This window comes from Gastrolobium bilobum, unplaced genomic scaffold (assembly GCF_033153095.1).
Source record: "Gastrolobium bilobum isolate Gb01-03AN ecotype WA unplaced genomic scaffold, APGP_CSIRO_Gbil_v1 utg24964, whole genome shotgun sequence".
In the NCBI taxonomy this organism is placed as follows: Eukaryota; Viridiplantae; Streptophyta; class Magnoliopsida; order Fabales; family Fabaceae; genus Gastrolobium; species Gastrolobium bilobum.
In genome coordinates this window covers 11,069-36,867 of record NW_026900011.1, presented here as the reverse complement: position 1 = coordinate 36,867, position 25,799 = coordinate 11,069, and the positions used below count along the sequence as shown (strand labels likewise).

At 34.7% G+C, this 25,799-nt stretch overlaps 3 protein-coding genes and 1 pseudogene across 3 annotated transcripts; all 4 read left to right on the top strand.

Moving 5' to 3' along the window:
• The first annotated feature begins 6,021 nt into the window (after window positions 1-6,021).
• LOC133294846 (uncharacterized) lies at window positions 6,022-10,127 on the top strand. Its single transcript, XM_061493601.1, has 7 exons — window positions 6,022-6,471; window positions 6,989-7,129; window positions 7,220-7,585; window positions 7,838-8,080; window positions 8,616-8,708; window positions 9,350-9,550; window positions 9,633-10,127. Exons 1-7 carry the CDS (start codon window positions 6,169-6,171, stop codon window positions 9,843-9,845), a joined length of 1,560 nt encoding a protein of 519 aa, XP_061349585.1. The 5' UTR covers window positions 6,022-6,168; the 3' UTR covers window positions 9,846-10,127.
• A 1-nt stretch (window position 10,128) lies between these two features.
• Window positions 10,129-12,869, top strand: LOC133294848 (GDSL esterase/lipase EXL3-like; annotated as a pseudogene).
• Window positions 12,870-15,577: 2,708 nt separating this feature from the next.
• Window positions 15,578-16,711, top strand: LOC133294847 (metalloendoproteinase 2-MMP-like). The gene has a single exon (XM_061493602.1). It carries the CDS (start codon window positions 15,578-15,580, stop codon window positions 16,709-16,711), a length of 1,134 nt encoding a protein of 377 aa, XP_061349586.1.
• A 7,250-nt stretch (window positions 16,712-23,961) lies between these two features.
• Window positions 23,962-25,417, top strand: LOC133294853 (protein JINGUBANG). Its single transcript, XM_061493609.1, has one exon. It carries the CDS (start codon window positions 24,103-24,105, stop codon window positions 25,363-25,365), a length of 1,263 nt encoding a protein of 420 aa, XP_061349593.1. The 5' UTR covers window positions 23,962-24,102; the 3' UTR covers window positions 25,366-25,417.
• The last annotated feature ends 382 nt before the right edge of the window (window positions 25,418-25,799 follow it).

Here is a 25,799-nt window from a genome sequence, read left to right as displayed (position 1 = left end):
CAGTCTATATCCAAGCAAGCTCGAACCTTGGCAACCAAAGGAAGCCTTCGAGCATCATTACCAAGAGAGGTAAGAAGGCTAATAGCTTGAGAGGAGTCACTTTCTAAAACAATGCTTTTACAACCCAACTTCCAAGCAAAAATTAAGCCATGAAAGATAGCCCACAATTCAGCCTGCAAGGGTTAACAAAATCCCAGGAAAACAGAGAAGCCACTAATCCAGGAACCAGAAGAATCTCGAAGGATGCCACCACAAGCAGCCTTATCACCTGAGACATCACCATTAACATTCAACTTTACAGCATTATCATCAGGCCGAGACCAGGAAGGTTCAGCTATATCCAGGAACCAGGAGAAGTTATCTCTTCTAAGATGAGAGCAATAAAACCCTTTTTTTTAATACAAAAGAATCTCATTTTTAGATTAATAGTCCAAGAGGAAAATGTCATAACTATTTTCTATTCCGTCATTGATAATGACCATTAATTAATCGACGAAAGCATTAGAAACAGACAATCATGCACCGACTTCCATAACGATCAGTAGACTTTGATTTCCAGGCAGGTGGGCGTTCCTTTCAACTAGGGGTGTTCAAAATGTCCAAAAAAAATCAAACCAATCCATAACCAAACTGCTCCATATTTTAAAAATCGGTTATTTTTAAAAACGGTTTCATATAAAACTACATTTTATTTTATAAACCGGTTATTTACCAAACCATAAAAATTATTGGTTATCCATGGTTATCCATAACCAAACTGCTTTATAATTAAAGAACAAATAAGTATTATCTTTTATCATGCCTATTATATTAGTCAATTAACTTAAACTTCCAAACAATAAACTAGCAAAAAAAGTTAAACGGCTCAAATAGAAAACATTTATTTTAAAAAAAATTACACATAAATCGAAAGGTCGCATCCTAAGAAATCACTTATTATATAACGTAACAACTTTTTTCCCAAAAAAAAAAAACCATATACAGACCTCCGGGTAAACTCACAACTTGACAAGGCAAAGGCTTTGAAATGGAAAAGATGAAGTTAAAAAATCATAAACGAAAAGGGCAACGAAATTAATCAATTGACTTAACATCACCGATATGTTTAAGATGATGAATCAGCATCGTTAAAAAGACAACTCACAACAGATTTATTTATTTGTTTTTTAATTATGGAGCAATTTGGTTATGGATAACCAATTATTTTTATGGTTTGGTAAATAACCAGTTTATAAAATAAAATATAATTTCATATGAAATCGATTTTTAAAAATAATCAATTTTTAAAATATGGAGCAGGTTAAAGAATGAACAACAATTTTTCAGAGATGAGAAAAAGAGCTCTGTTTTCACGCGAAAATTGCAGAGAGAAAGAATGTTTGCGAAATCGGAAGTTTGTGTAAAAATGAATTTCAATTGATTCTTCTATCTTTTTATTATTATATAGTATATAGCTTTTAAAGAAGGGAAAAAGTTCACCAATGCCCCTGTGGTTTGCTTCAGAATCATTTATGTCCCTGTGGTTTTTTTCCTATCACATATGCCTCTGTGCTTTGTAAAAAATAAGAAACCACATGGGTATATGTGATAAAAAAATATACCCTTTTACAAACCACAGGGGCATATGTGATAAGAAAAAATCATAGAGGCATAAGTGATTCTGAAATAAACCACAGGAGCATTGGTGAACTTTTTCCTTTAAAGAAAGCTGAACCACTATGTACTGTGTGTTGGAAAAAACAATCAGTAAATTCATATATTATATATTTAAAACAAAAGTTCACATATATATATATATATATAAATAAATATATATATATATATATATATATATATATATATATATATATAAAAGTCAATCAACGTAACCAATGTGACAACGCTGTAGATTTAGTTTTATTTCTTTATATTTATATTTTTTTATATATATAGGGAAAAATATTTCTGCAGTTAATGCAGATAAGTTATCTGCATTTGTTTCCAAAACGACGTCGTTTTGGTATTGAAATCTTAAAAAATTATAAATATAAAGACTATTATAACCCTGAAATAAATTAAAATTACAAGAATATCATGATTTCCGCCCCAAAATGATGTCGTATTGGGCTTACTGCAGATAACTTATCTGCAGTAACTGCAGAAAAAGCGAACTCATATATATATATATATATATATATATATATATATATATATATATTACTTTTAATGGATTGGTTTAATCTTTTTGGACATTTTGAACACCCCTACCCATACTTTCCTCCATCAGTTCAAATGAAACTCTAAGTAACATAAATCTTGCGAGAACGAAGAGCAATTTTTTTATAATTTTAAATTAGTTCAACTGTTCTTCTATCAATCACTCTCAAAACAACGTGAAATAATTTCTATAAGAATCATTTTGTACTGAGAGTTCCGAAACAATGAATATTCTTGCAAGAAATAGTTGGTCAATTACCTATAATCGGGAGAAACAAACGACTACTTATAAAAATAACACAATTAATCAAAAACCGATTTTGAATTTGTTAAAAAATCGGTTTTGAAATTGATAACCGGTGTATGGTTCATAACCGGTTTTGATTTAAAATCGATTTTGAATTAAAATCAATTTAAAACCGATTTTAAATCAAAACCGGTTTTTAATTTTCTAAACCGGTTTAGAAAATTAAAATCTGATTTTTTTAAAAAAAAACCAGTTTGGTTTGAAAACTAAACCATTTAAAATCGGTTACCAACCGCTCCACGCACACCCTAGACATATGGAGCAAGACTCAAATCCGAATAGCCGCATGAACATCTGCTCGGGTTCTGCATTTAGTTCGTTGATTGCTGTTGGTTGTATGGTGGGCAGGAATTACAATTTAATGATTTTGACAAAGTACTGCCACAGTACAATACATGGAGGTTGTCGGATCTCCGAATCGATTGAAGAGCTTGCGAAATGATGACAGATTTTTTAGGCCATGAACCGAAATCTGCAATGTGGGTAGGGGTGTGTATGAAGCGGTTCGGTTCGGTTATTGTAAAAAACCGAACCAAACCAGTTTTGAACAGTTTGGATTTTAAACCGAACCACTTTTTTTTATAAAAAAAACGGTTTTTAATTTGTCTAAACCGGTTTAAAACCGGTTTGTGGTTCATCACCGATTTTGATTTAAAACCGGTTTTAAACCGATTTTAATTCAAAACCTGTTATGAACCATAAACCGATTATCAAGTTCAAAACAAATTTTATAACAACTTCAAAACTGGTTTTTGTTGAGTTGTGCTATTTTTTTTTTGAAATAAAATAAAAAATATCTTTACTATTTATTTTTTGTTAAAAATATCTAGGCTATTTTGATTAAACATGAGAAAGCCCACTATATTTGAGAGAAAAGGTCAATAAATCATACAACTTGTGTAGGAGAAGCTTTTTGAGATCTTATTGAACACCTCAAGAATTTTTAAGGAGAGGAGATTTTGGATTATGGCTTGGAACATGCACATCTGTTAGAAATCTATCATTTTGGTTTTGGTTTTCCTCTTTGGTAATGTCTCCTTTTCAACCTGTTCGTATAAAATTTGGGGTGTTGGGAAAATGTTTTTTCTCTCCTATTAACCACAAAAAGAATTTGGCTATTTTTCAAAAGTAGAATGACCTGTAGAGGAAGAAGATATACAACCACTATTGCAAGAGCATCTATGAAAAACTTCTAGTCCTAGTAGACATGATAAAGCCATTGGATTGGCTTGTTAACTGTTATTAGTCTAAACTATGTTAAATTATGTCATATTTTCTTCCTTAATTCAGTAGGTAAAGTTGTGTTATAACTTTGAATTCAATAAGTAAATATTATGACTAACTAGCATTGTAACTTTAAAGTTAACTTGAAAGACTGTGATTTATGTTAAATTCATCAAAATATTAAAGATAGGGTTAACAAGTAAAAGTAAAAAATGATTAAAAAAAATGGATATGGTTTGGTTATTTTGGATATCCAAACGGTTATGAAAATGGATAACCAAACCTAAACCAAAGTTAAAAAACTGGATTGGTTTTTTAAACCATTTTATAAAAATCGGTTTTTGAAACTGGTTTGGTTCGGATTATGAATTGGTTTGGATCATTTGGTTTTTTTGAACACCCCTAAATGTGGGTCTTCACGATATCCAAGGAATATAACATTGATGGGTGTTTCACATGTTGCTTAAGTTGGTGGTTATGAACTCCCCACAGACGGCGTCAAATGTTCGAAAAATAAACATTAATGATTTAGCAGGATAGCTAGTATTTATATCTATGGAACTTATGGTAAAGATGACAGACAATGAGAAGTCCTGCACCTTAGGCCAAAGTCCGATGGTATGAACAAGAGATGTGTGTGTGAGTCACCTACGCACCTTAGGCCAAAGTCCGATGGTATAAACAAAGGTTGTGTGAGAGTCACCTGTGGTGGATAGGATGTGAGTGTAGGTTATCTGATGAGTCCTTCCTTTGTTATCTATAAGGGGTTATATATAGATGAAATGCACTAAGAGATTATGCCTCTAGGGAGTAATTTGCAGGTGGAGAGAGTGGTGGAATGAGATGCTCCATGTAGTGGGGACAAGGAGTGGAAACCACCTAAGTGGTCCATAATAAAGTTCCTTCACAAACTTCACTGGACAATAACACAATAAATTTTTCAGGGTTAATTTGGTCTCATTTTCCGCGGTCAATCTTCCATTTCTCCGGGAAAGGAACAATTCCAACAAATCTGTAGTATTTTTTGCTTGCTATTTGCATCCACTTTTACACAGGATATGAAAATCCAGGAAAACAAGTTTCTCGGGAGAATTGTAATTTTTTGGCTACCAAAGGTTGGATTCCAATTTAGCCAACCTCACTTTCCCAAACTTTTACAAATATTCCTCCTACCAAACATTTTTCTGGGTTCTGTCTTCAAAATGTCTTATGTCTTATTATTCGTAAAATGTCAAGGTGCTGCATATTTTTGCCTTTGGGAAAATGTCAAGGTGCTGCATACTTCTTATTCGTCAAATGTCTTATTATTTTAAGGGTTTTATAATTCTCATTTAACATGAGAATTTGAATTTTTCTACACACCCTTCGATTTCCGTGCCAACGTAAGTCTTACATATAATTTTTTGTAACATATGGGTCCCACATGCTTTTTGTCTCTACAACATGAGAATTCAATTCTCATGTTGCATGAGAAATATAAAACCCTTATTTTAAATGAAATAAAAAAAAAAGGCCCCTCTGTGAAATTGATAGTATTTTTCAACTTTTATACTACTACTTGTGTATAACTTAAAACAATTGTACAGTGATTTTTCTTTCAAAATTTATAGGGAAAACTTCAAAAACCATCTATAAGTTTTTTCAATTATCACTTATCCTCATCACAAATTTTTTTGAATCATTTACACCTTTATTTAAATTTTTTTTATCATTTATCCCCCTGATTTAAAGTTTCTTTATCATTTACTCCTCTCACTTAGGAGATAAATGATAAAAAAAATTTAAGTCAAAAGATAAATTATTCAAAATTTTGGAGAGGAGATAAATAATTATGAGAAAAATTATAAGGGAGTTTTTTGAAATTTTTCCAAATTTCAATTACTGAGGACTTGTTTGGATGAGCTTTTTTTTCTTCAAAAGCTGCTTCTTTTTTAAGAAAAAAAACACTTCTCGTTTTTAGTTTATTTGAATGTCTGCTTTTAAAAAAAGGAGAAGTCACAAAAAAAGTCAAAAACTTACTTTTTTCAGAAGCTAAAAATTTTAACTTCTAAAAAAAGTAAAAGTCAAAAGTCAAATATTTTTTTTAAAAATTAAATATTTTTATAAAAATATAAATAGCTTAACTTTTGTAAAAATTATTTAAAATAAAGAAGTGATAAAAGTTTTTTTTTTTTTTTTTTTTTTAAGGTGAAATAAACGACCTCTAAACACAGTTGGCGTCAATTCCAATTGAATCACATTTTTTATATTCCATGCATGCCACGTATCTTTGGTGAGTCCCCACCTGCACCGCAACCATCCTGAATAATTTTCCCCAATTACCACCATCACACTCTCAGCGTCTCCGTCTTCGTCGTCCCAATCCTAATTCATCACTCCCAGAAATCCCTAACCCCTAAATGGACATAATTCCCTGAAAATCCACTCCCAATTTCAAATCCATGTCTCCGTTTCCTCTTCTCGTGCTCTGGTTTCTAGGTTTATCGTTGTCTGGCCACGCTCTCAAGGTTCCCTTCAGAGTCAACGATGTGCTCCCCGTTCTGCCGCACGGGATATCGTGGCCGGTTCTCAACAATTTCCACAGCGCCGTCGATTTGCTCCCTTCTTTTGTTGGGTCGGTGAGTCCCAGCAATGGCTCTATTCAGTGGAAAGGTGCTTGCTTTTATGATAATGAAGCCAAGCTTGAGTTCACCGCCGGTGACAGCGAAGGTTCGGGTTTGGGTGGTGCCGTTCTCTATCTCAAGGTTTGATTTAGTTGTTTATTATTTTTAATTTGCTTTGATCATACTGTGTCTTAGTCACAATTGATGAATTGAACTGTGTTTTCATCATCACGTGTTTTGTTTGTGTATCTATAAATAGAAAGTATGCTATTCTGGAAAAACAGTATTTTGTGTTCTTATTTCGTGGCCTACTGCTCACTGACAGTATGATCATCTATTTTGGATAGTAGTTGAGAATATATAAATTGAACCATTATTACTTTGTGTTTTTGATGAGTGCCTATTAGTCTAACCCTTTGTACCTGCTTGCCTTTTGTGTAACTGTAAATTTGGTGCAAACATATGTTTTTTTCTCTCTTACTCTGAGTCTAGTTGATACTTGATAGTACCAGGTATTGGATGCAGCTGTAGGTTGGATTGGTTAATTATAAATTTTTAAGTATATGTTTTCTTTTTTGTCTCACACCCCATTTGTAATATGGGTTGTTAATTTCATATTTTTTGCTATGCTGAAAAGATAGCTTTTGGCCTTTTACAGACAGCGGATGCACACAGCTGGACCTGCATGGATCTTTATGTTTTTGCAACTCCGTACAGGATTACATGGGACTACTACTTCTCTGCTCGAGAACACACCTTGAAGTTTGATTCGTGGGAAGAGCCTGCAGAGTTGGAATATGTATTTGTTTTTAGTTTTCTGTTCTGTTTTAATCTTTTTTATTGTTGAATCCTAACTTCTGAAAGATACTATTCTTACTAAATTATACAGGTAAAGCAGCATGGGGTTTCTGTGTTTCTCATGCCATCGGGGATGCTAGGAACGTTGCTTTCTTTAATCGATGTTTTGCCTCTATTCGCTAATACTGGATGGGGTCAGAATGCCAATTTAGAGTTCCTAAAGAAACACATGGGAGCTACATTTGAGAAACGCAGTCAGCCTTGGCATGCAACTATTGACCCTGCAGATGTTCATTCTGGAGATTTTTTAGCTGTATCAAAGATCCGTGGTAGATGGGGAGGTTTTGAGACACTAGAAAAGTGGGTATCTGGTGCATTTGCTGGTCATACAGCAGTTTGCTTGAAGGATGAAATGGGCAATTTATGGGTTGGGGAATCTGGGCATGAGAATGAAAAGGTATAGAATGTGGAAGATTTTACTGTGTCTGTGTGCAACACAACACACACACACATCTATACATGTTATAGAGTTCCTATCAAGTTTTGGTTTTCTTTCTGAAAATGTTCATAACTTCATATCATCATCATTTAGTGCCTAGTAACTGTGAATTTTGTAATTGATCCATAGTTGCTGAGTGTAGTGACTGACTTCCATCCTCTTTTTATTGATTATATTAACATAAAACATTGATGGTCGGTCTTTGTGCAGGGTGAAGAAATAATAGTGGTAATTCCATGGCATGAATGGTGGGAATTGGCTCTTAAAGATAGTTCCAACCCACAGATAGCCTTGCTTCCTCTGCATCCTGAGTTGCGTGCAAAATTCAACAACACTGCAGCATGGGAGTATGCTCGGAGCATGTCTGGCAAGCCATATGGTTATCACAATATGATATTCAGTTGGATCGACACAGTAACTGACAACTATCCTCCACCTCTTGATGCTCACTTGGTATTAATCTTTTCCTTATTTTTGCAAGAGTAACATTAGTATGCAATTGAATTAGCATTTGTATGCTGTATTACCAGGAAGCTACTGTATTATTTTACTAAGGGAGTTAGTGCCAACTGATTGCTTAGAAGCAAATTTGAATCTTGACTGGCTTTCTATTTTAGGGAAGAATAGTTAGTATAAAGGCCTTTCAGAAAGAAACTTATTATTAAGAGACAGAGAATGGAAATATGGCAATGAGATGTAAGGAATATTTGGACTTCAAGGATTTAGGTTATGTTATTCTTGCTGCTTCGGTGGTGATATATATTTTTCTCTCTTTGTTTTACAAGAAAAAAAAGATTGTTTGTTCTTGCATACCTTTCTGCAATGCTGAACTTACAGTGCTTTTGAAGCAACTAATCTCCACCCCTCATTTGCCCCTCTGGGTCTGATACAAATGAAACATCTACTTCATAATTTTTTCTTATTAATATTGTAGGTTCTAGTTCAAAGAGCAATGGAAGTCTGTTTCTGAGTGACATGTTCTGTGCAGGTAATTTCTGTCATGTCTATGTGGACAAGAATGCAGCCAGCTTATGCTGCAAACATGTGGAATGAAGCGCTAAATAAGCGGTTAGGGACTGAGGTATGTATATCTTGATGCTGGTTTACAATATAAAGATGTTTTTTATGTATATATTGTCCTTTGATTTCTTTACTTTTATGTGGAACAATTCTCATTCAAAACAAGAAGTGGACGTTCCCTGTACTTTGAGTTTTAGGTTGCCATTGACTTAAAAAGTGTTTCTGGTGCTATTATGTATTTTTTTTACATTGATGACAAGACAAATTACAAAAGATTCAAGATGTAAATTTTACATGGCTTTTAGTTTTAATTCAGGATTTCCCTTTTATATTGCATGCAAAATTGATCTATGAGGAATCCTTTATGAAAAGCTTGACCTTGTTTCAATATAGAAGTGGTTTTCTCAAATGTGAATTTTTTTCAAAAGTCCATTGGTTAGGCTTAAATTTACGTGTTGTACATCAATGATGTATGCGGGGTGTTCTAGCTTTTATATAAATTTCTTAAATGCTTCTATATTGCTCTTACTGAGCATCAACTGTTTAAATAGTTCTTCATCACAAATTTCATTGAATATATCACGTTTTTAATTATAAATTATAATTATCAGGATTGCTGGAACCCGGATGGCATATTTTGTTATACCGTGGACTGGGTTATTATTTTGTAGTTAATGAGATCTCATTTGTTTATTCTTTCAGGGTTTGGATTTGCATGACATTCTAGTTGAGACTGAGAAGCGTGGGATAGCTTTTGATCAATTACTTACCATTCCAGAACAAGATGAATGGGTATACAGTGATGGGAAATCAACAACATGTGTTGCCTTTATTCTTTCTATGTATAAAGAGGCTGGAATTTTCGGTCCCATTTCTAGCTCCATTCAAGTAACTGAATTCACTGTAAGCCGTGCTGCCCAATGATTCGATGAACCTTTAGTCCTAATAATTGCTTTTTCTTATGTTTCTATGCTTTTATTTGCAGATTCGTGATGCATACATGCTTAGGATTTTTGAGGATAATCAAACACGCCTACCTAGATGGTGCAACAATGAGAATGACCGGCTTCCATTCTGCCAGATTCTTGGTGAATATAGGATGGAATTGCCTGGCTATAACACTTTGGACCCATATGCCAGTATGAACGAGCACTGTCCTTCCCTTCCTCCAACTTATGATAGGCCCTCGCAATGTTAGATCCATCTCTTCGTCATTTCTGTTTTTTGGATTTGCCTGTTATCTGTAACTTTTAAGGTATCTAATAGTTTACTATTGTGGAATTGTCTATAAACCGCGGGAGAAAGTGCAGTGTGTAACTTCACTTTTTCCTTATAAGTCGCGACTTGGAGCATTGTATATAAGAATTTATATGGGTGGGGCATGGTGTGATATTGTAAACTTCAATCAACTGTTGGATGATAATTACCTATGTTTCGTGATGAACCCTAATATGTTTTCCTATCTCAATTTGTCTGAAAACATGTCAATGAAGGTCATTATAAACAGTATGGCTTGAACTCGTAGTTCTGAATTAGAGTTGGAGCGGCGTTTTTTCTTCATCATGTTAAGCCATGTTCTAACCCTACTATGACTAGCAATCCTTCATTAGACGCCTCAAACTGCAAAACCCTTCTAATGATTATTGCGCTTCATTCTTACGCACAATTCTTTTACATTACCTCGCTTAAGAAAACATAAGAAATAGTGTAATAAAAATGGTGTATGAATATCACTGTACAATGGTTTCAATGGGAAAGTGATTTTTGATGCACCCTCTTGTTAACTTTTTCTCTGTTTCGAAATTCCTCCGCTCCCCTCTTATTTTTGGGCGAAGAGGATCCATCAATTTTATGGACGGCATTTGCTTACTCCCCATGTTTAAATGAGCAACGCTCTACGTTGACTATATCATAGAAGTTTAAAATTGCAAATGTAGAAAAGAAGGATCATATTTAAAGGGCCTTGAACCTTAATCCATATGAGATTAAACAGTAGGTACCCCCTTCTTTTCCAAGTTCTGCATGCTTTTTACTTTACTGTAGAAGTTGGCAAGCCTATATCCATTTCCTTCTCTAGTGCAACAGAAGAGCAAGACAATGTCATAATGTCATTCTTACCTCCTTTGGCCCAAGTAATCCAACACTGGCATTTTAATGCCTCGGCATATAACATCATTATAACTCATCACAAAAAGAGAACTCACACTTTTCGCTGCTCACGCATTGTATTAGCCAAGGATGCCCAAACTGTCTATAATGTATACACCTGTATCTATCTATCTGAACTGTTCGAAGGACTGCAGTTCTTTTTATTTGTCAGACACCACAGATTTGCAGAAGTACTGTCCTTTCTAGAATATGGTAATCAGACACATTCATTACCGTTAATTATATATACCTTTTATAGGTACTCACTAGCCCAATATATTGGACAGTTATTCCTTTCTGAATTAGCCTATATACACCAATTATTTGATGCAAATGATTCCATGAATCACAACACAATATAAAGTTGACATAACATTCGGAAATTTTTCACGTAAAAGGAAATTAGTAATTAGTTACGTCAAATTCATCTGCATGTTCATATAATTGTCGGGTTGTTTTTCTTACTCTTAATAGCTCCTTCATGCAATTCCCATGGGACCTACATAAAATGAAATCGTGAAGTCATGAAACACAAATTTGGGTTCACATGTTCAATGCGAGAGGAATGATATCTAAAACTACAAGTAAATGTTTACACAGTCGCAATTTACAAATATGTCAAACATGACTGTCCCTACATATATAAATTTTTAATCTGAAGGCTGAAGCAGAAGAACAAAATTAAATCACACCATGATGCCTTCAACTCTTAAATTCGCTCATGTCTGTCCTCGTCTAGTTCTGTTTTATGCTCATGCCAACGTAATTTTCTATCCACTTGTTGCCACAGCCATATCACAGCCTAAGAATATGAACTTCTCAGTTCCTGCTGTGATAGCGTTTGGTGATTCAATTTTGGATACTGGAAACAACAATTATATAAACACACAAATCAAGACAAATTTCAATGGGTATGGCTCATACTTCGCATGCTGATGAGGGCCTTAATTATCGGGGTCAGCGGAAAGGCAACTGGGGTCCCGCTCTGTTTTATTGTAATTTTCTTAGCAGTTTGGGCTTTGGCCCATGAATAGTTATTAGGGTTTTCTAATCTTATTTATATTTTCTTTGTAAACTGAGTGACTTGTAACGAGTGGCGGTGAGATGAATATAGTACAGACAAGCTGGACGTAGCCTAAATCGGGTGAACCAGGATAAATCGCTGTGTCTATTCTCTCTCTTTCTTTTTCTTTTCCGTTTTCAATTTGTATGTTGTCGATTTCCAACATACGGGAGGGATTTCAATGGAGGAAAACCAACAGGAAGGTTTAGCAATGGCAGGATGCTTTCAGACTTTTTTGGTAGTTCTAACTAATGCATATATGTTCAACCGATTGGTTAAACAGTGTAGACAGTACTTATAGTTCGTTGTGCTAAAGGATTCTTATATTATTTTCAGCTGAAAATTTTGGTGTTAAGGAGCTCCTGCCACCTTACCTTGATCCAAATTTGCAGATTCAAGACCTCTTAACGGGTGTGAATTTTGCCTCTTCGGTGCAGGATATGATAATGTTACAAACATCATAACAGTAATCCTTATATACCTTAACCTCATTTTTCTTTTCTTCGGTTTAAAGGGCAAATCCGATACATAAAACTCCTTGGCTTTCGAGGGTAAGAGTAAGAGTCAATTATATGCCTTCTTAATCTTGTATTTTTGCAAAAAGACTATTTCTCATACTAACTCATGATCTTTTCTGGTCACAAAGAAGCAACATGTTGCAAGGCTCGCCCTCCTTTTTCTTTTCTTCTTATAAATTTTAATTCTATTTGCTAGTATGTTTATAAGCATACAATGTAACCAGTTTTCTAATTGCTGATGTATCAGTCAGTGCTGTCCTTCGAGGATCAACTAAAGATGTTCAAAGATTACATTGAAAAGTTGAAGGGAGCTGTGGGAGAAGAAAGGACAACTCACATTCTAGCAGAAAGCATATTCATCCTAAGCATGGGAACAAATGACGTGTCAGTGACATACTTCATGACTCTATTCAGGAGGATTCAATATGATGTCGATGAGTATACAAGTATGCTGGTCAATTGGTCATCAAAATTTCAAAAGGTATGCTATTAGATGCAAAAATGACAAAGTAATTATCATTTTTTTCAAAAGGTGTATATGTCTTTCTTGATGATTTCAAACAAAAACAAAACTAAGCCTATAAGTTTTTCCAATAGTTTGACTTAGACATAATTTAAGCACAAAATATAACATGTCAACTATGAAATTTCTCGGTTCCATCCTCACATGCCACCTTTTGAAAGGGTTTAAATATCTTCATCCCTGATCCGCTCCCACTCCAGATTAGTTCCATAATCGACTTAAAGAGTCAAAACTTATGGGGATATCGGGAGAAATATATACCCACAAAAAATTCGTATCGTGTCAACATAAATTTGACCCATATATTTTTTCTTTTCTTTTTTAATTTTAATTTTGACCTATTTTTGTAAAAAATTTGTATCGTATTCGTGTTGAAGATTCTGACACGAATAAAAATTTGTGTCGTATTCATATTATGTGTATTCGTATCGTGTCAAATTCACATATATCTTGTCAATCTGTTTTAACACCTCTTGATTCAAGTAGTAAATTTCGTTTGTAATTTGAGATTTAAATTCGAATCGTGACAATAAAGAAAACAGTATTACAAAAGTTGCTCATAATATAGATCGAACAATATTCGAATCGATTGAATCAGATTAGATAAAAAAAAAAAACAGCATCTGGATAAGCTATCCTGTGTAAGGAATTGGTCAAAGTATATGTATTGGTTATTTATTTACACCTAGATGCCTAGCTTATATAGGACAAGAACAATATAAGAAAAACAAAAAAGATATACGAGAAAAATAAAAAATAAAAAATAATCTTAAGCTTTATCTTTTTGCATGTAATTTATTTTTAAAAATAATAATAAATGTAAAACAACAACAACAGTACGTATTAATTTAATTTTAAAAATGATTAGTTTATTATATATAAAAGGTTTAAGGAGTTGTGTTTGGAATTTTCGTGACAAAATATATAAATAAAAAAACTTATTAAAAGCTATTTTATTAATTAGGGAAAACTTCAAAAAATCCCCTATGAATTTTCTCAATTATCACTTACTCCCTCACAAATTTTTTGAATCATTTATACTCCTATTTAAAAAAAATTATAATTTACCCTCCTAATTTAAAAAAAAAAAAATTATCATTACCCCCCTCACTTAAGGAGGTAAATGATAAAAAACTGTAAGTCAGGAGGTAAATGATTCAAAATTTTGGGGAGAGGGTAAATGATTATGAGAAAAGTTATAGGGTTTTTTTGAAATTTTCCCTATTAATTAATCCTAGATGTATTTATGTGAATTAAGGACTTAAAACAAATTTGTTTACCAAAAAAAAGAAAAAAAATCTATGAGATGTCACTAAGGCTTCAGAAAAGATAATTCATGCAGACACCGTTAGATATAGTTATTAACTGATCATGTAATTCAACTTACAGCATTTCCTTTGCCACACTTTCCCTTCACCCTATTATGGCTGATCAGTTGTGTTTATTTCATAAGATTACATCTGAAGCATGATAATATACATGAAACTGAAGCTACATGACTATCTAGTCGTTCTCAATCATTATATTGTAGCTAAAAGTGGAAGCAGTCACCGTTAAGATTCACTTGTTCTAATTACTCTCGGAAATAAGTACTTTAATTTCCTCCGGATTTCAGTAAAATCACGGCCATATTTGGATCTGGTAAGGGAGAATATCTTCGGTGTTATAAATATATTGACTTTTTTATGCATCTTCCACTCATATTATAACACGTATTTTATTTTTTGTTAAATTACTTTCTCACTTGATTTTAAAATAAATTTATTAATAATTTTGATAAAAACAAAATATATATCATATTGTGAGTGAAAAATATACTGAAATCTCAGTACATCATAGAACTGAAAAAATTATAGGTGCAAAGAGAACATATACATCATTCTATACTAAAATAGAAGACCCTTCTATCGGGTCTTCTAAACTAACATGGAAGACCCTTCTATTATTATTCCTTTTTAATCTTGCAAAACTTCTGATATAATTTATTCATGTTAATTTAAAATTTTACTTAATTTGATTTTTTATAATTTTATGTTATTTTATTAATTAATATATTTTATATCACTAAATATATATTTAATTGCTACTGATTCAATAACAATTAAAACAATAAATTATAACTCAGTATTTTAGTTAATCGAACGACCGCCCGATTTTAAAAATATAAAAAAAAAAATAACATGTTCTTCTAATCAAGAACAAAATTTCATAATAATAACAATGTAGGTACCTTCTGAAATGTGTCTTCCGTATGTATAATTATCAAAAGAAGAAAACTAGAACATTTAAGCCAAGGGGAAGTATCAAAGTCAAACAACGCCATCATCGTAACTCAATAAAGACGGCGTGTTGGTCCTTTCATTAAACTATAAATCTCATATGTTTTCCTCAGCGAAGCAACACCACGCTAAACGTCGACGTTGGACAGGTATTGCATCTTCTAGGTGCTTGCTTACCTTTCCGCGGGAACAATTCAACACGACACACTACTTTTCAACGCATCACCATCCAAATATTTTGTTGACGAACACTCCAAAGTTCTCATCATATCATATCATATCATATATATCTATATGTAAACGTGTATATAACAACTATATATCCTTTGCATCTTAATGCTTATACCCTTATAATATACACTTTCTAGCACTCCCATTACATTTATTCAGCAACCAAACATGAGTACTCACCACCACCGTTATCTACTCTTCGCTTTCGCAATAGTGATACTCTCCACCACTTTACCTTCAGCTTCAGCTCGTTTATTCCCCAATGTGTCTTCCATCCCCACGTGGATAAGCAACCACGCGCCCCCTGGCGCGTGGGAGGCATACCGCAACTTCACCGGCTGTCGCCCCGGCCAAAAGTACGACGGCCTCTCCAATCTCAAAAACTACTTTCACCAATTCGGTTACATTCCCAACGCGCCGCCATCCAACTTCACCGACGACTTCGACGACGCCCTCGAATCCGCCGTCCGGACATACCAGAAGAATTTCAACCTCAACGTCACCGGCGAGCTCGACGACGACACGCTAAAGCATATTGTCCTTCCCCGGTGCGGCGTCGCCGACATAATCAACGGCACAACCACCATGAACTCCGGCAAGTCCAACGCAACTTCCACCGGAAACGACACGCTGAAATTCCACACGGTCTCGCACTACACCTTCTTCCCGGACGAGCCACGGTGGCCGGAGGGAACACAGGAACTTACCTACGCGTTCGATCCGGATGAAAACCTCGACGACGTCACCAAGGGAGTGTTCGCTAACGCGTTCGACCGGTGGTCTGAAGTAACGACGATAACATTCCGTGAAACGGCGTCGTATTCGGACGCCGATATTAAGATAGGGTTTTACAGTGGGGACCACGGGGATGGTGAACCGTTCGACGGAGTGCTGGGGACGCTGGCGCACGCGTTCTCGCCGACGAACGGAAGGTTCCATTTGGACAAAGCGGAGGACTGGGTGGTTACCGGCGACGTGACAAAAGCGACGCTATCGAATGCGGTGGATCTTGAATCCGTGGCGGTGCATGAGATTGGGCATTTGTTAGGTTTAGGGCACTCGTCGGTGGAAGAGGCTATCATGTACCCGACGATAACGTCGCGGACGAGGAAGGTGGAGCTCGCCGACGATGATGTTGAGGGGATTCAGAAGCTCTATGGTTCTAACCCTAACTTCACTGGCACATCTTCCACCTCTTCTCGCGAGAGGGACTCTAGCCATGGTGTTCGTCACGTGGGGTCCACGTGCGGCATTCTCTTCTTCCCTCTGTTGTTTCTTGGATTTGCTCATTTGATTTTGTAGATGAGAGAGGTTTCTATTTTATTTTTTATTTGTTAGGTTAGGTAGTTTTGTATACGATTGTTTGTTATTCACATTATACGTACGGGCATACGGTTACGTGTATAGGATTTCATTTTCATCCGAGTACGGTATACTTTGTATGATTCGCATTCTTCATTTTTTTTTTTTGTAAAATTTATTATAAAAAATTCGTTGTTGTCTTCTTTATTTGGACTTTAGTGCTCTTTATATGGAATTATTGTTGCAGTGGTTGCTGGAGAATAAAATATTTTTTTTAAATGCCCAATTTTTGGTTGAGTAGTTTCAAGTTTCAACTTCTTCAATTAAAAATTGTTATATTAGTGACGTAAGGGGGTACGTTTGTATATGTATTTTCGAAAAAAGGAAAAGAGACATTCTTAGGCTGTGTTTTTTTAAAAAGAAAAATTTATGTTTTTATTCGTCATTATAAAATACTATATTTATTTCATTTCATTTCATTTTTTGTATTTAAAGCTTTGTAAATAAGAAGGTACAAATAAGAAAAATAGAAATAAAAAAATAAGATACGGAAACCTTTTAAATATTCAAGATTTCAGGATTTGATCTATCTAAACTGTATTAAACGACACAATATTTCAGGATTTGATATGTCCAAAGGATTATAAGTTCAATTTATAAGAGTTGCAACTTCTAAAACAAACGAAGAGATTCAAATTTGAAATCGGATTAATTTAACTTATTAAGATTTCAAATACTGGTTGATATAAAAAATATATCTTGAATAAAAAATAGAAAATAAATCAAACATTAATTTAGATTTTTTTTTTTTGAATAAATGTTCTTCTTACTTGAGAATTTTTTATTAAAAGAGTTTAATGAGAAATTAGAATGTCACCTTTATTTTTTTTTATAAATAATCTTAAAAAATTAATTACTTTTATAAACATTTCATCTTTTTCTTTTATTTCTTTTGATATCTAATATCACTTAATTTACCATTGTTTCAAATTTATTCTTTCGAGCTCTTATGATTTCAATGAAAATGGATCATTTTATGTGTTAATTAACATCTTTATGTCATGTGGGAGAATTCTCACAATATAAGGGTTGATCAATGGTGATAAAAAAATATATAAGAAAAAATATAAGCATAAGAATTTACACAATTATCATTGTTTTTTTTTTTGGAAATATTCCAATCGGTTTATTGCTTCGCAACTAATCCGATTCGGAGCGGGTCCAGAATTAAGGCTTTAAACTCCTCCCAAGTGTGGTACTGGGGAGATTCGAACATATACTCACACCCCCACCTGCTTAGCTCTCATGCGCCAACTGAGTTACCACCATTTGGTCACAATTATCATCGTTAATTTAATTTAATATGATCATTTTTTTTTGTGGAATGATATGGTCATGTTAAATAACACGTGAGGTGATTAATTTTCGATTTCTCGTCCAAACTTACTTTAACAAGATTATATACTTTTTCTATTTTTAAAAATTTGTAGTTTATTACTATTTTCTTAAAAAATATATATTCACTCTTGTATACTTTCTTCGTCAGGATTGAATCGAATTAATATGGAGCCAAACACTCAAAGGTAATTTTAGCTTGATGCAAAAACTTAAGAAATTGAATCACCAAATATTCAGTTCAAATTTCGATTTTGGAAATGGATTCTTTTTTGTGTGATTTTTTTATAACCATGTGATGACGATCTCAATCCTTTATATATAGACAAGTCAATGATTATCTTTTTTTCATTCTTTGTTGAAATATTTTTTATCTCTTTCTCATCTCTCATTGCCATTTGTCTATAAATATTTAATATATTCTTAAATAACATGCTCGTGTTAAATCAGACATAAGAACATTGACTCCCATCAATTTTAGGATCATTAGAATATGACTTATTGATATTCTTAATGCATATTTTAGTTTATGTATTTCATATTTAAAATAGCTAATAATCAAAATACTATTAGAGATCTTTCAAAAAAATGATTTTTTTTTCTTCTAGAAACTAATCTAAACAAAACGTGCACATAAACTTGTTAGGCATGGAGCAAAAGCATACATATAGGTTTATGACCCAGCAATTAGGGCTATTTGCTTATTTGTGTCCATTGTTTTGAGTACAATGGAGTGGGCTAAAATGTGGCCCAGATAAGAAGAAACCCAGACTTAAACTGAAAGGGTTCATAAAAGTGGGCTGATCTGCCCGTTTTCTATGTAGCATTAGCATGAAGGGCCGTTGTTTTTGTCGGCCTTGCTTTCTCCTTGGGGCTTTACCGTTGACAAAAATGTTTAATGCAAAAAATAAAATAAAATAAAATAAAGAAGAACACGCTAAAACATGATGAGTTTTCCTGTCTTCTTCTTCTTTTATATATTTATTTATTTTCTGGGTTCATGAGTTTCCAGTCTTTTTGTCTGGGGGTTTACTTTACAACCTTCGTGAACTATATTGTCTAACTACTTTACTTTAAAATAAAATAAAATAAACCTGGTGCATAATAACAAAAAACACACACTAATATTTTGATTCTTGAATTATACAAACTTCCCAATTAAATTTCGTTCATATTCTGTTATCTGTTAAATTATTAGATTTGGTTAATTAATAATTTTGTTTGAATAATTTGTAGAAGTTCATGTATTCATACTTTAAGAAAAGATATTCTCAATTTAAGTTCCTATCCAAATTCCAAACTACTAAAAAAAACACTAATTTTTTTTTTTATAAAGAAAAAATAACTTTTTTCACGGAAAAAAAAAAAAAAAAACCATCCACTTGTGTATATGTGATGAGGCTCGGTTGGAAAAATTTTTGTTACTGAGAATTATTATGTTGGGAAAGTGAGTTTTTTGGAAATATTACAAAAAATAAATAAATTATTTGATAGGTCAAAATATTACTAAGAACATTGACTCAAAATTTCTTCGTTAGCTATGTGTAGGTTCAAATTGCGCTCAAATCGAAGCACCGTTGCTCAAATTATGAATTTTTTCAAAGAAAAAGTGTTGAATTTCACAGGGGTCCCGCGCTGGTAGCGCGGGAACATTGCCCTCCTTGCGTCGTCCCGCGCTGACAGGGCGAACTTTGGCGCTCGTAGCGCCACGGTTTGAAAATTTCACCCTACATTGGTATCTTACCTGTAACTTGAGTTATACTTATCTGATTGACGCAATCTTGGTCTAGTTGGAAAGGTAAGAAAAAGATCTATAACTTCCATCAAGACGCAAGAGTCAAAATCTATCATATAAGATAAGAAAAATGGATAACAAGACAAAATATTCGTAAATTTACATTGATTCTCAACCCCAAAGATTTTCTTTCACCTAATGGACATTATATCATCACTCAAATACATGATTCTTAGCTATTTCAAGACACACACTTATCAAATAGGCATCCATGCCCTTCCATCATGTATACAATAAATACAATTTCCAAGTGCCTTTAATACATAACTTTAGGACTTAGCTACAAAACACTATGATCAAATCCTTGGCTCCCATCAACAAAAGAGGCACAAAATGAGGTGAACATAGGCTAAGTCCACCAAAATAAAAGATGATGTGCACATATCAATGACTTTCAAATGTGAATCCTATACATGGAACTACTATATGACATGCATAACCCAAAATAATGCAACATCCTCATATATCAATCTAGTCCAAGTATGACCACTTGCCACCAGAGGCTCTTGCAGCATCTGTACCTAAAAGGGGATCCCCACAACACGGGGTGAGATATACGAATACATCTCAGTAAATCAGGGGTTTTTGGAGCATTTCTCTACCCCATAGTTCACTCACAGTATAATAGCAATAATCAGTAAATAATGCAGTAAATACATATCCATGCAGTGTGTCAAACATCTCCAGAAGACATCCCTCGAGCTCTCTTGTTGTCCTAAGGATACTCAGATGCAAAATAGTCCTACTGGCCAGCTAAACTACCAAGTCTGAATTACGCATCGTCATGCAACATACAAAACATAGGGAAACACCATCCTATGTCACACCTAGTGCGTTATCAAACACCACTACCCATTCCGGGCTTGGTGGAACAATAAAGGGATCAATTTCCAAGGTCCGAAGGCTTACCTTGTAACGCTTCCTACCCAATGCTTGGTCCAAGCACCAAGGTTCTACAACCACAAGTTTGCTCTCTAAGCAATAATCAATAGCTTGCCAAAAATCACCTACTTGACAAGATACAATTGCAACCATGTAAATATTAACATATATTCACAACCAACACAAGGAACTCTATACATAACTCATATAGTCATGAACTCACCTTCACTTGAAATATCTCAAGTGACAAGATCAAGCTCCATTGGTTCCTCCAATACTTGATCAATCAAGATAGGTCCACTGGCCTCCAACCTAGATGCACCATGAACACAATCAATACCAACAATTCAAGTCACACTACTTGAAATGCAAGAATTCACATTATCTAGGCCTGATTTTCGAAATTTGATGAAGATGAGTAAAATGATCATCCAAATACATTTTCACTATTAAAATAATCATCTAAATACTTTTCCCAATTTGGCTTAAGCCTCAATCATGCTCTAACTACCTCATTCAAAGACCCATTTTCATAGAAAACCTAGAAATTAATCTTCCACTAAACTCAAAGGAAATTAGGATTTCTTAACACTAACTTACCTAGAATCACACAAGGAAGAGATTCCAAGCCTCACTTCAAGCAATGTGTAATGTCCCACATCAGTTGGAGAGGGGAACGAAGCATGCCTTATAAGGGTGTGGATACCTTTTCTAGTGTGAGGCCTTTTGTGGGGTGTCCCAAGAAACAAAACCGTGAGCCCGAAGGCAAAGCGGACAATATCATGCTACAGGGTTTGGGGCTGTTACATTTGGTATCAGAGCATGGCCCTGGACCGGTGTGTACAGCGGGGACGCTGTATTCCCAGTGTGGGAGGATGTAATGTCCCATATCGGTTGGAGAGGGGAATGAAGCATGCCTTATAAGGGTGTGGATACCTCTTCTAGTGTAAGGCCTTTTGTGGGGTGTCCCAAGAAACAAAACCGTGAGCCCGAGGGCAAAACGGATAATATCATGCTACAGGGTTTGGGGCTGTTACACAATGGACCGCTCCAAGACACCTAATCAACAATAGGTCACCACTTTCTCAAGGGATTTTTTCTCCACACACTTGATTTCTCAAGATTTTGGATTATAGGTTACATTCAGAAGGAAAAACCAAGCATCTTTGCTTCAAACATCAAGTCATTTCATTGAGTATTAAGAGAGTTGTGTTTTGGAGCTTAACAACAATGGGGTTTGGTCTCTCAAGAAGCCACACGAAGGAGAAGATGAAATGGGTCTTCAATGACTTAATTTTAACTTTCATAAAGTATAAAACAACATCTCCTCAAATGCCCCTTGTGTCCCTTCATCTAATTTAAATCATAATACCACTTTTACCCATCTAATGTGACTTATAATATTTACTAATGACATTAAATAATATCCCATAACATTATTTTACGGTTCCAGTGTAATTTGGCTAATTATCGTTTTACCACAAAACACTCACTTAGGCTCACATTGATTGAACTAAGTACTCTCACTTATTTTTCTATAATGTGTTTAGTTAATATTTAATCTAACCTTTATATTAAGCCTCTCACTTAATTAATCTGATTATATATGATTAAATAATTAACCCAATGTAATTGAGCATTTAATTTAGGTTAGAGTTGTTATAAACTTGGTGTCCACTAGGAACGTGACACATCAGCAAACTGAGTTCACTACAGTGCCCAACGATTTTGCCTACGTGGCATATTAAGAAATAAAACTGTTGGCGTAACATTTAGGTAAAAAAATTGGAGAACAGTGACATTTTGGTCACTGTTCCGTGGTGTTGACCATGAGATGCATAGAAATAAAATCATAATAATAATGATATATATATATATATATATATATATATTAATAGTATGAAAATTTTAGAGTAAATACCCTTTTCGGTACTCAGTAAATTTTACGATACTCGCTTTAGTCCATAGCAAATAAAAAGGTTATCTGTGGTCTCTAAGAAATTCAAAATGGACTCATTTTAGTTCTTTTGAGGGACTAATGTGGATCTTTTTTGAATTTGTAAGGGACCACAATTTCAACGAAATGGGTACATTTTGAATTTTTTAGGAACCACGATTACGAATAGCTTTTTTATTTGCTAGGAACTAAAGCGGTATCGTGAAATTTGTTGAAGACAAAAAAAAAAGAGTATTTACTCAAAATTTTATAAAACGATTTCCTAATCAACGAGTCCTCCAGTTTATGGGAATGAAATTGCCTTTTGATTAACACCCTCTAAAAATAGCAAAGAAGTCATCGAAGAAATACAAAATTTATGTGATAGCTAGTTCCATAGGGAATTGTATAATTGCCGGATCAAGTCCGTTGAGAAATACAAAATTTCCACTAGTCATTTCGTAGATCTGTACAGAACGATGGGCTTGGAGTATATTATAGTCTACGATCGATGTATACTATACTAAATAACAATCCAACTTAGCTATTACACGCTTCGTGCAACTGGTGGAGCTAAAATATTAAGCGTCTGGGTCCCTAACCAGATGTACATACATGTAGCGAACCAATATAAAAACATTGTTAATGATCATGCACCAGACAGGCCTTATATACATTTGATATGATTATTTTTAGCAGCTCTCAAATCCCATATGGACCCAAAAGCTAAACTTCGAAAAAAAAAGGAAGGTGAGGAAAGTTCCCAACTTGTATCTTACCCTCTTTTGTGGAATCATCTAGCTTGATCTCATCAAAACCAGCTAGTGACATCGCAAAGCTCCACAGTACACAGATTACCAATCTTGTGTGCTGGAAAGTTTTTTCCAACTTGTCCCTGGGGCCAGCAATTCGGAAGAATTGGCCCATTAATTTTCCCAAATTTCAGATCAAATTCACATAGGGATATCCTTTCTCTGCTTGTTCTCCAGTTTGACCCATTAACTTTTTGACCCAATTAATATAATTATTTTTTTCCCAATTTAATTTGAGTCCTCGTTTTTATATTTTGGTTACAAGGTCAAGGAAGCCAAATAGCCATCTTGACACGTTTTATGCTTAAATTGATTGGAAGGAGACTTAAATCAAAGTAAACAACTCACTTGAAAATCTTAAATAACCCATTAGATTGGGGAGAGAAGAACAGTGTAAAGTGTCATTTGACAACAACTTGGTCATGCCCAATTGAAAATTGCTAACATGCGCAGTTTCCTAGTTCTAAATTACTAACATGCACATGTCTCTATAAAACCCAACCACCCCCACATAACATTTCAGCCTGAATAGAGGGGGGAAAGCCAACAAAACAAGCTTTAAAGAAAAAAAATGGGACTTCTTCAATGTCCCTTATGTTGCCACTCACAGGACCAACAACCACAAGCTCACTCCCATCACCGTCAATCAGAATCATCAACCTCTTCCTCTCTTTCTTCACAGCCAAGTCTACCTTCTGTTCCTTCCCTCACCCCACCATCTCACCATCCACAACAACCCCAACCTTCACACCACCAACTCATAACCACCGTCAAAGGCCACTCCTCCCCCATCTTCTCCCTCGCTCTCCACGGCAAATTCCTCTACAGCGGTTCTTCCAGCAGCGAGATAAGGAGTTGTAGCAGAGACCCTTTTGCTCTGCAAAGCTCAAGCAACACCAACAACATGGTGGCATTCAGCAATGGAGCCATCAAGTCCTTAATCGTTTTTGGTGACATGTTATTCAGTGCTCACCAAGACCACAAAATCCGAGTTTGGAGAATCGAAACCAATAATCGAAACCAGAGATATCAATGCATAGCCACACTTCCCACCCTCAAAGACAGGTTTTGCAAGCTGTTTTATTCCAAGAACTACGTTGAGGTTCGGAGGCACAAGAAGTGCACGTGGGTGCATCACCATGACACTGTTTCTGCTCTTGCTCTGTCCAAGGACGGGTCTTTACTTTACTCAGCTTCATGGGACAGGACATTCAAAATCTGGCGAACCTCGGATTTCAAGTGTTTGGAGTCTGTGAGAAACGCACACGATGATGCAATCAATGCCTTGGCTTTGTCGAGTGATGGGTTTGTTTACACAGGTTCTGCAGATAAGAGGATCAAGATATGGAAGAAGCATGAGGGTGAGAAAAAGCATTCCCTTTTGGGAACCTTGGAGAAACATAAATCAGCAGTGAATGCCCTTGCTCTTAGCACTGATGGGTCAGTGTTGTATTCGGGTGCTTGTGATAGATCAATTTTAGTGTGGGAGAATGACAGTAATGAGACAAATGATGGTGATGGAAATATGGTGCTTGTGGGTGCTCTGAGAGGACACACAAAGGCTATATTGTGTTTGGTGGTGGTGGCAGATTTGGTGTGTAGTGGATCCGCTGATAACACTGTTAGGATATGGAGGAGAGGGTTTGAGAAAAACTATTCTTGCCTGGGTGTGTTGGAAGGTCATAGACGACCAATCAAGTGCTTGGCTATAGCAGTTGACTCCAATAGTGCCAATAATGGTGGACCTGATGATAATAGTAATTCTTATCTGGTTTACAGTGGTAGTCTAGATTGTGACATTAAAGTTTGGCAAATACGCGTTCCCTTGTTTTGATTCTTCTTTATTATTATCATTTATTATTGTTATGTATAGATAAAATGTGAAATTTCCCATATTCTGTTATTTTGGTTGATTTTTGTCCATTTAGTATTTTCACTACTTTGACCCTAAAATGAAGTGGAAGATTTAGAGATGGATGGAACATTTTTGTATACACACTTGTACCTTTGTATCAATTTCCTAATTTCCTGAGATAGAATAGTACCCACTACCTCCGTTCTTCTTTTATCTCAAAGAAGAGACAAGATTATATGACGTTTGAGGGTAGCAAAAGGTAATGGATTACTTGTCCTTTCTTGTTGTGCGTGTGGGACTACAATGAATCAAAGTGCATGCAAGTTGGCGCAAGTCTGCTTTATCTAGAAACTTACGACTAACTTTTCTTTCAAGTTCTTGAGGTATGAAAACTACCGAAGAGTTTAATACAA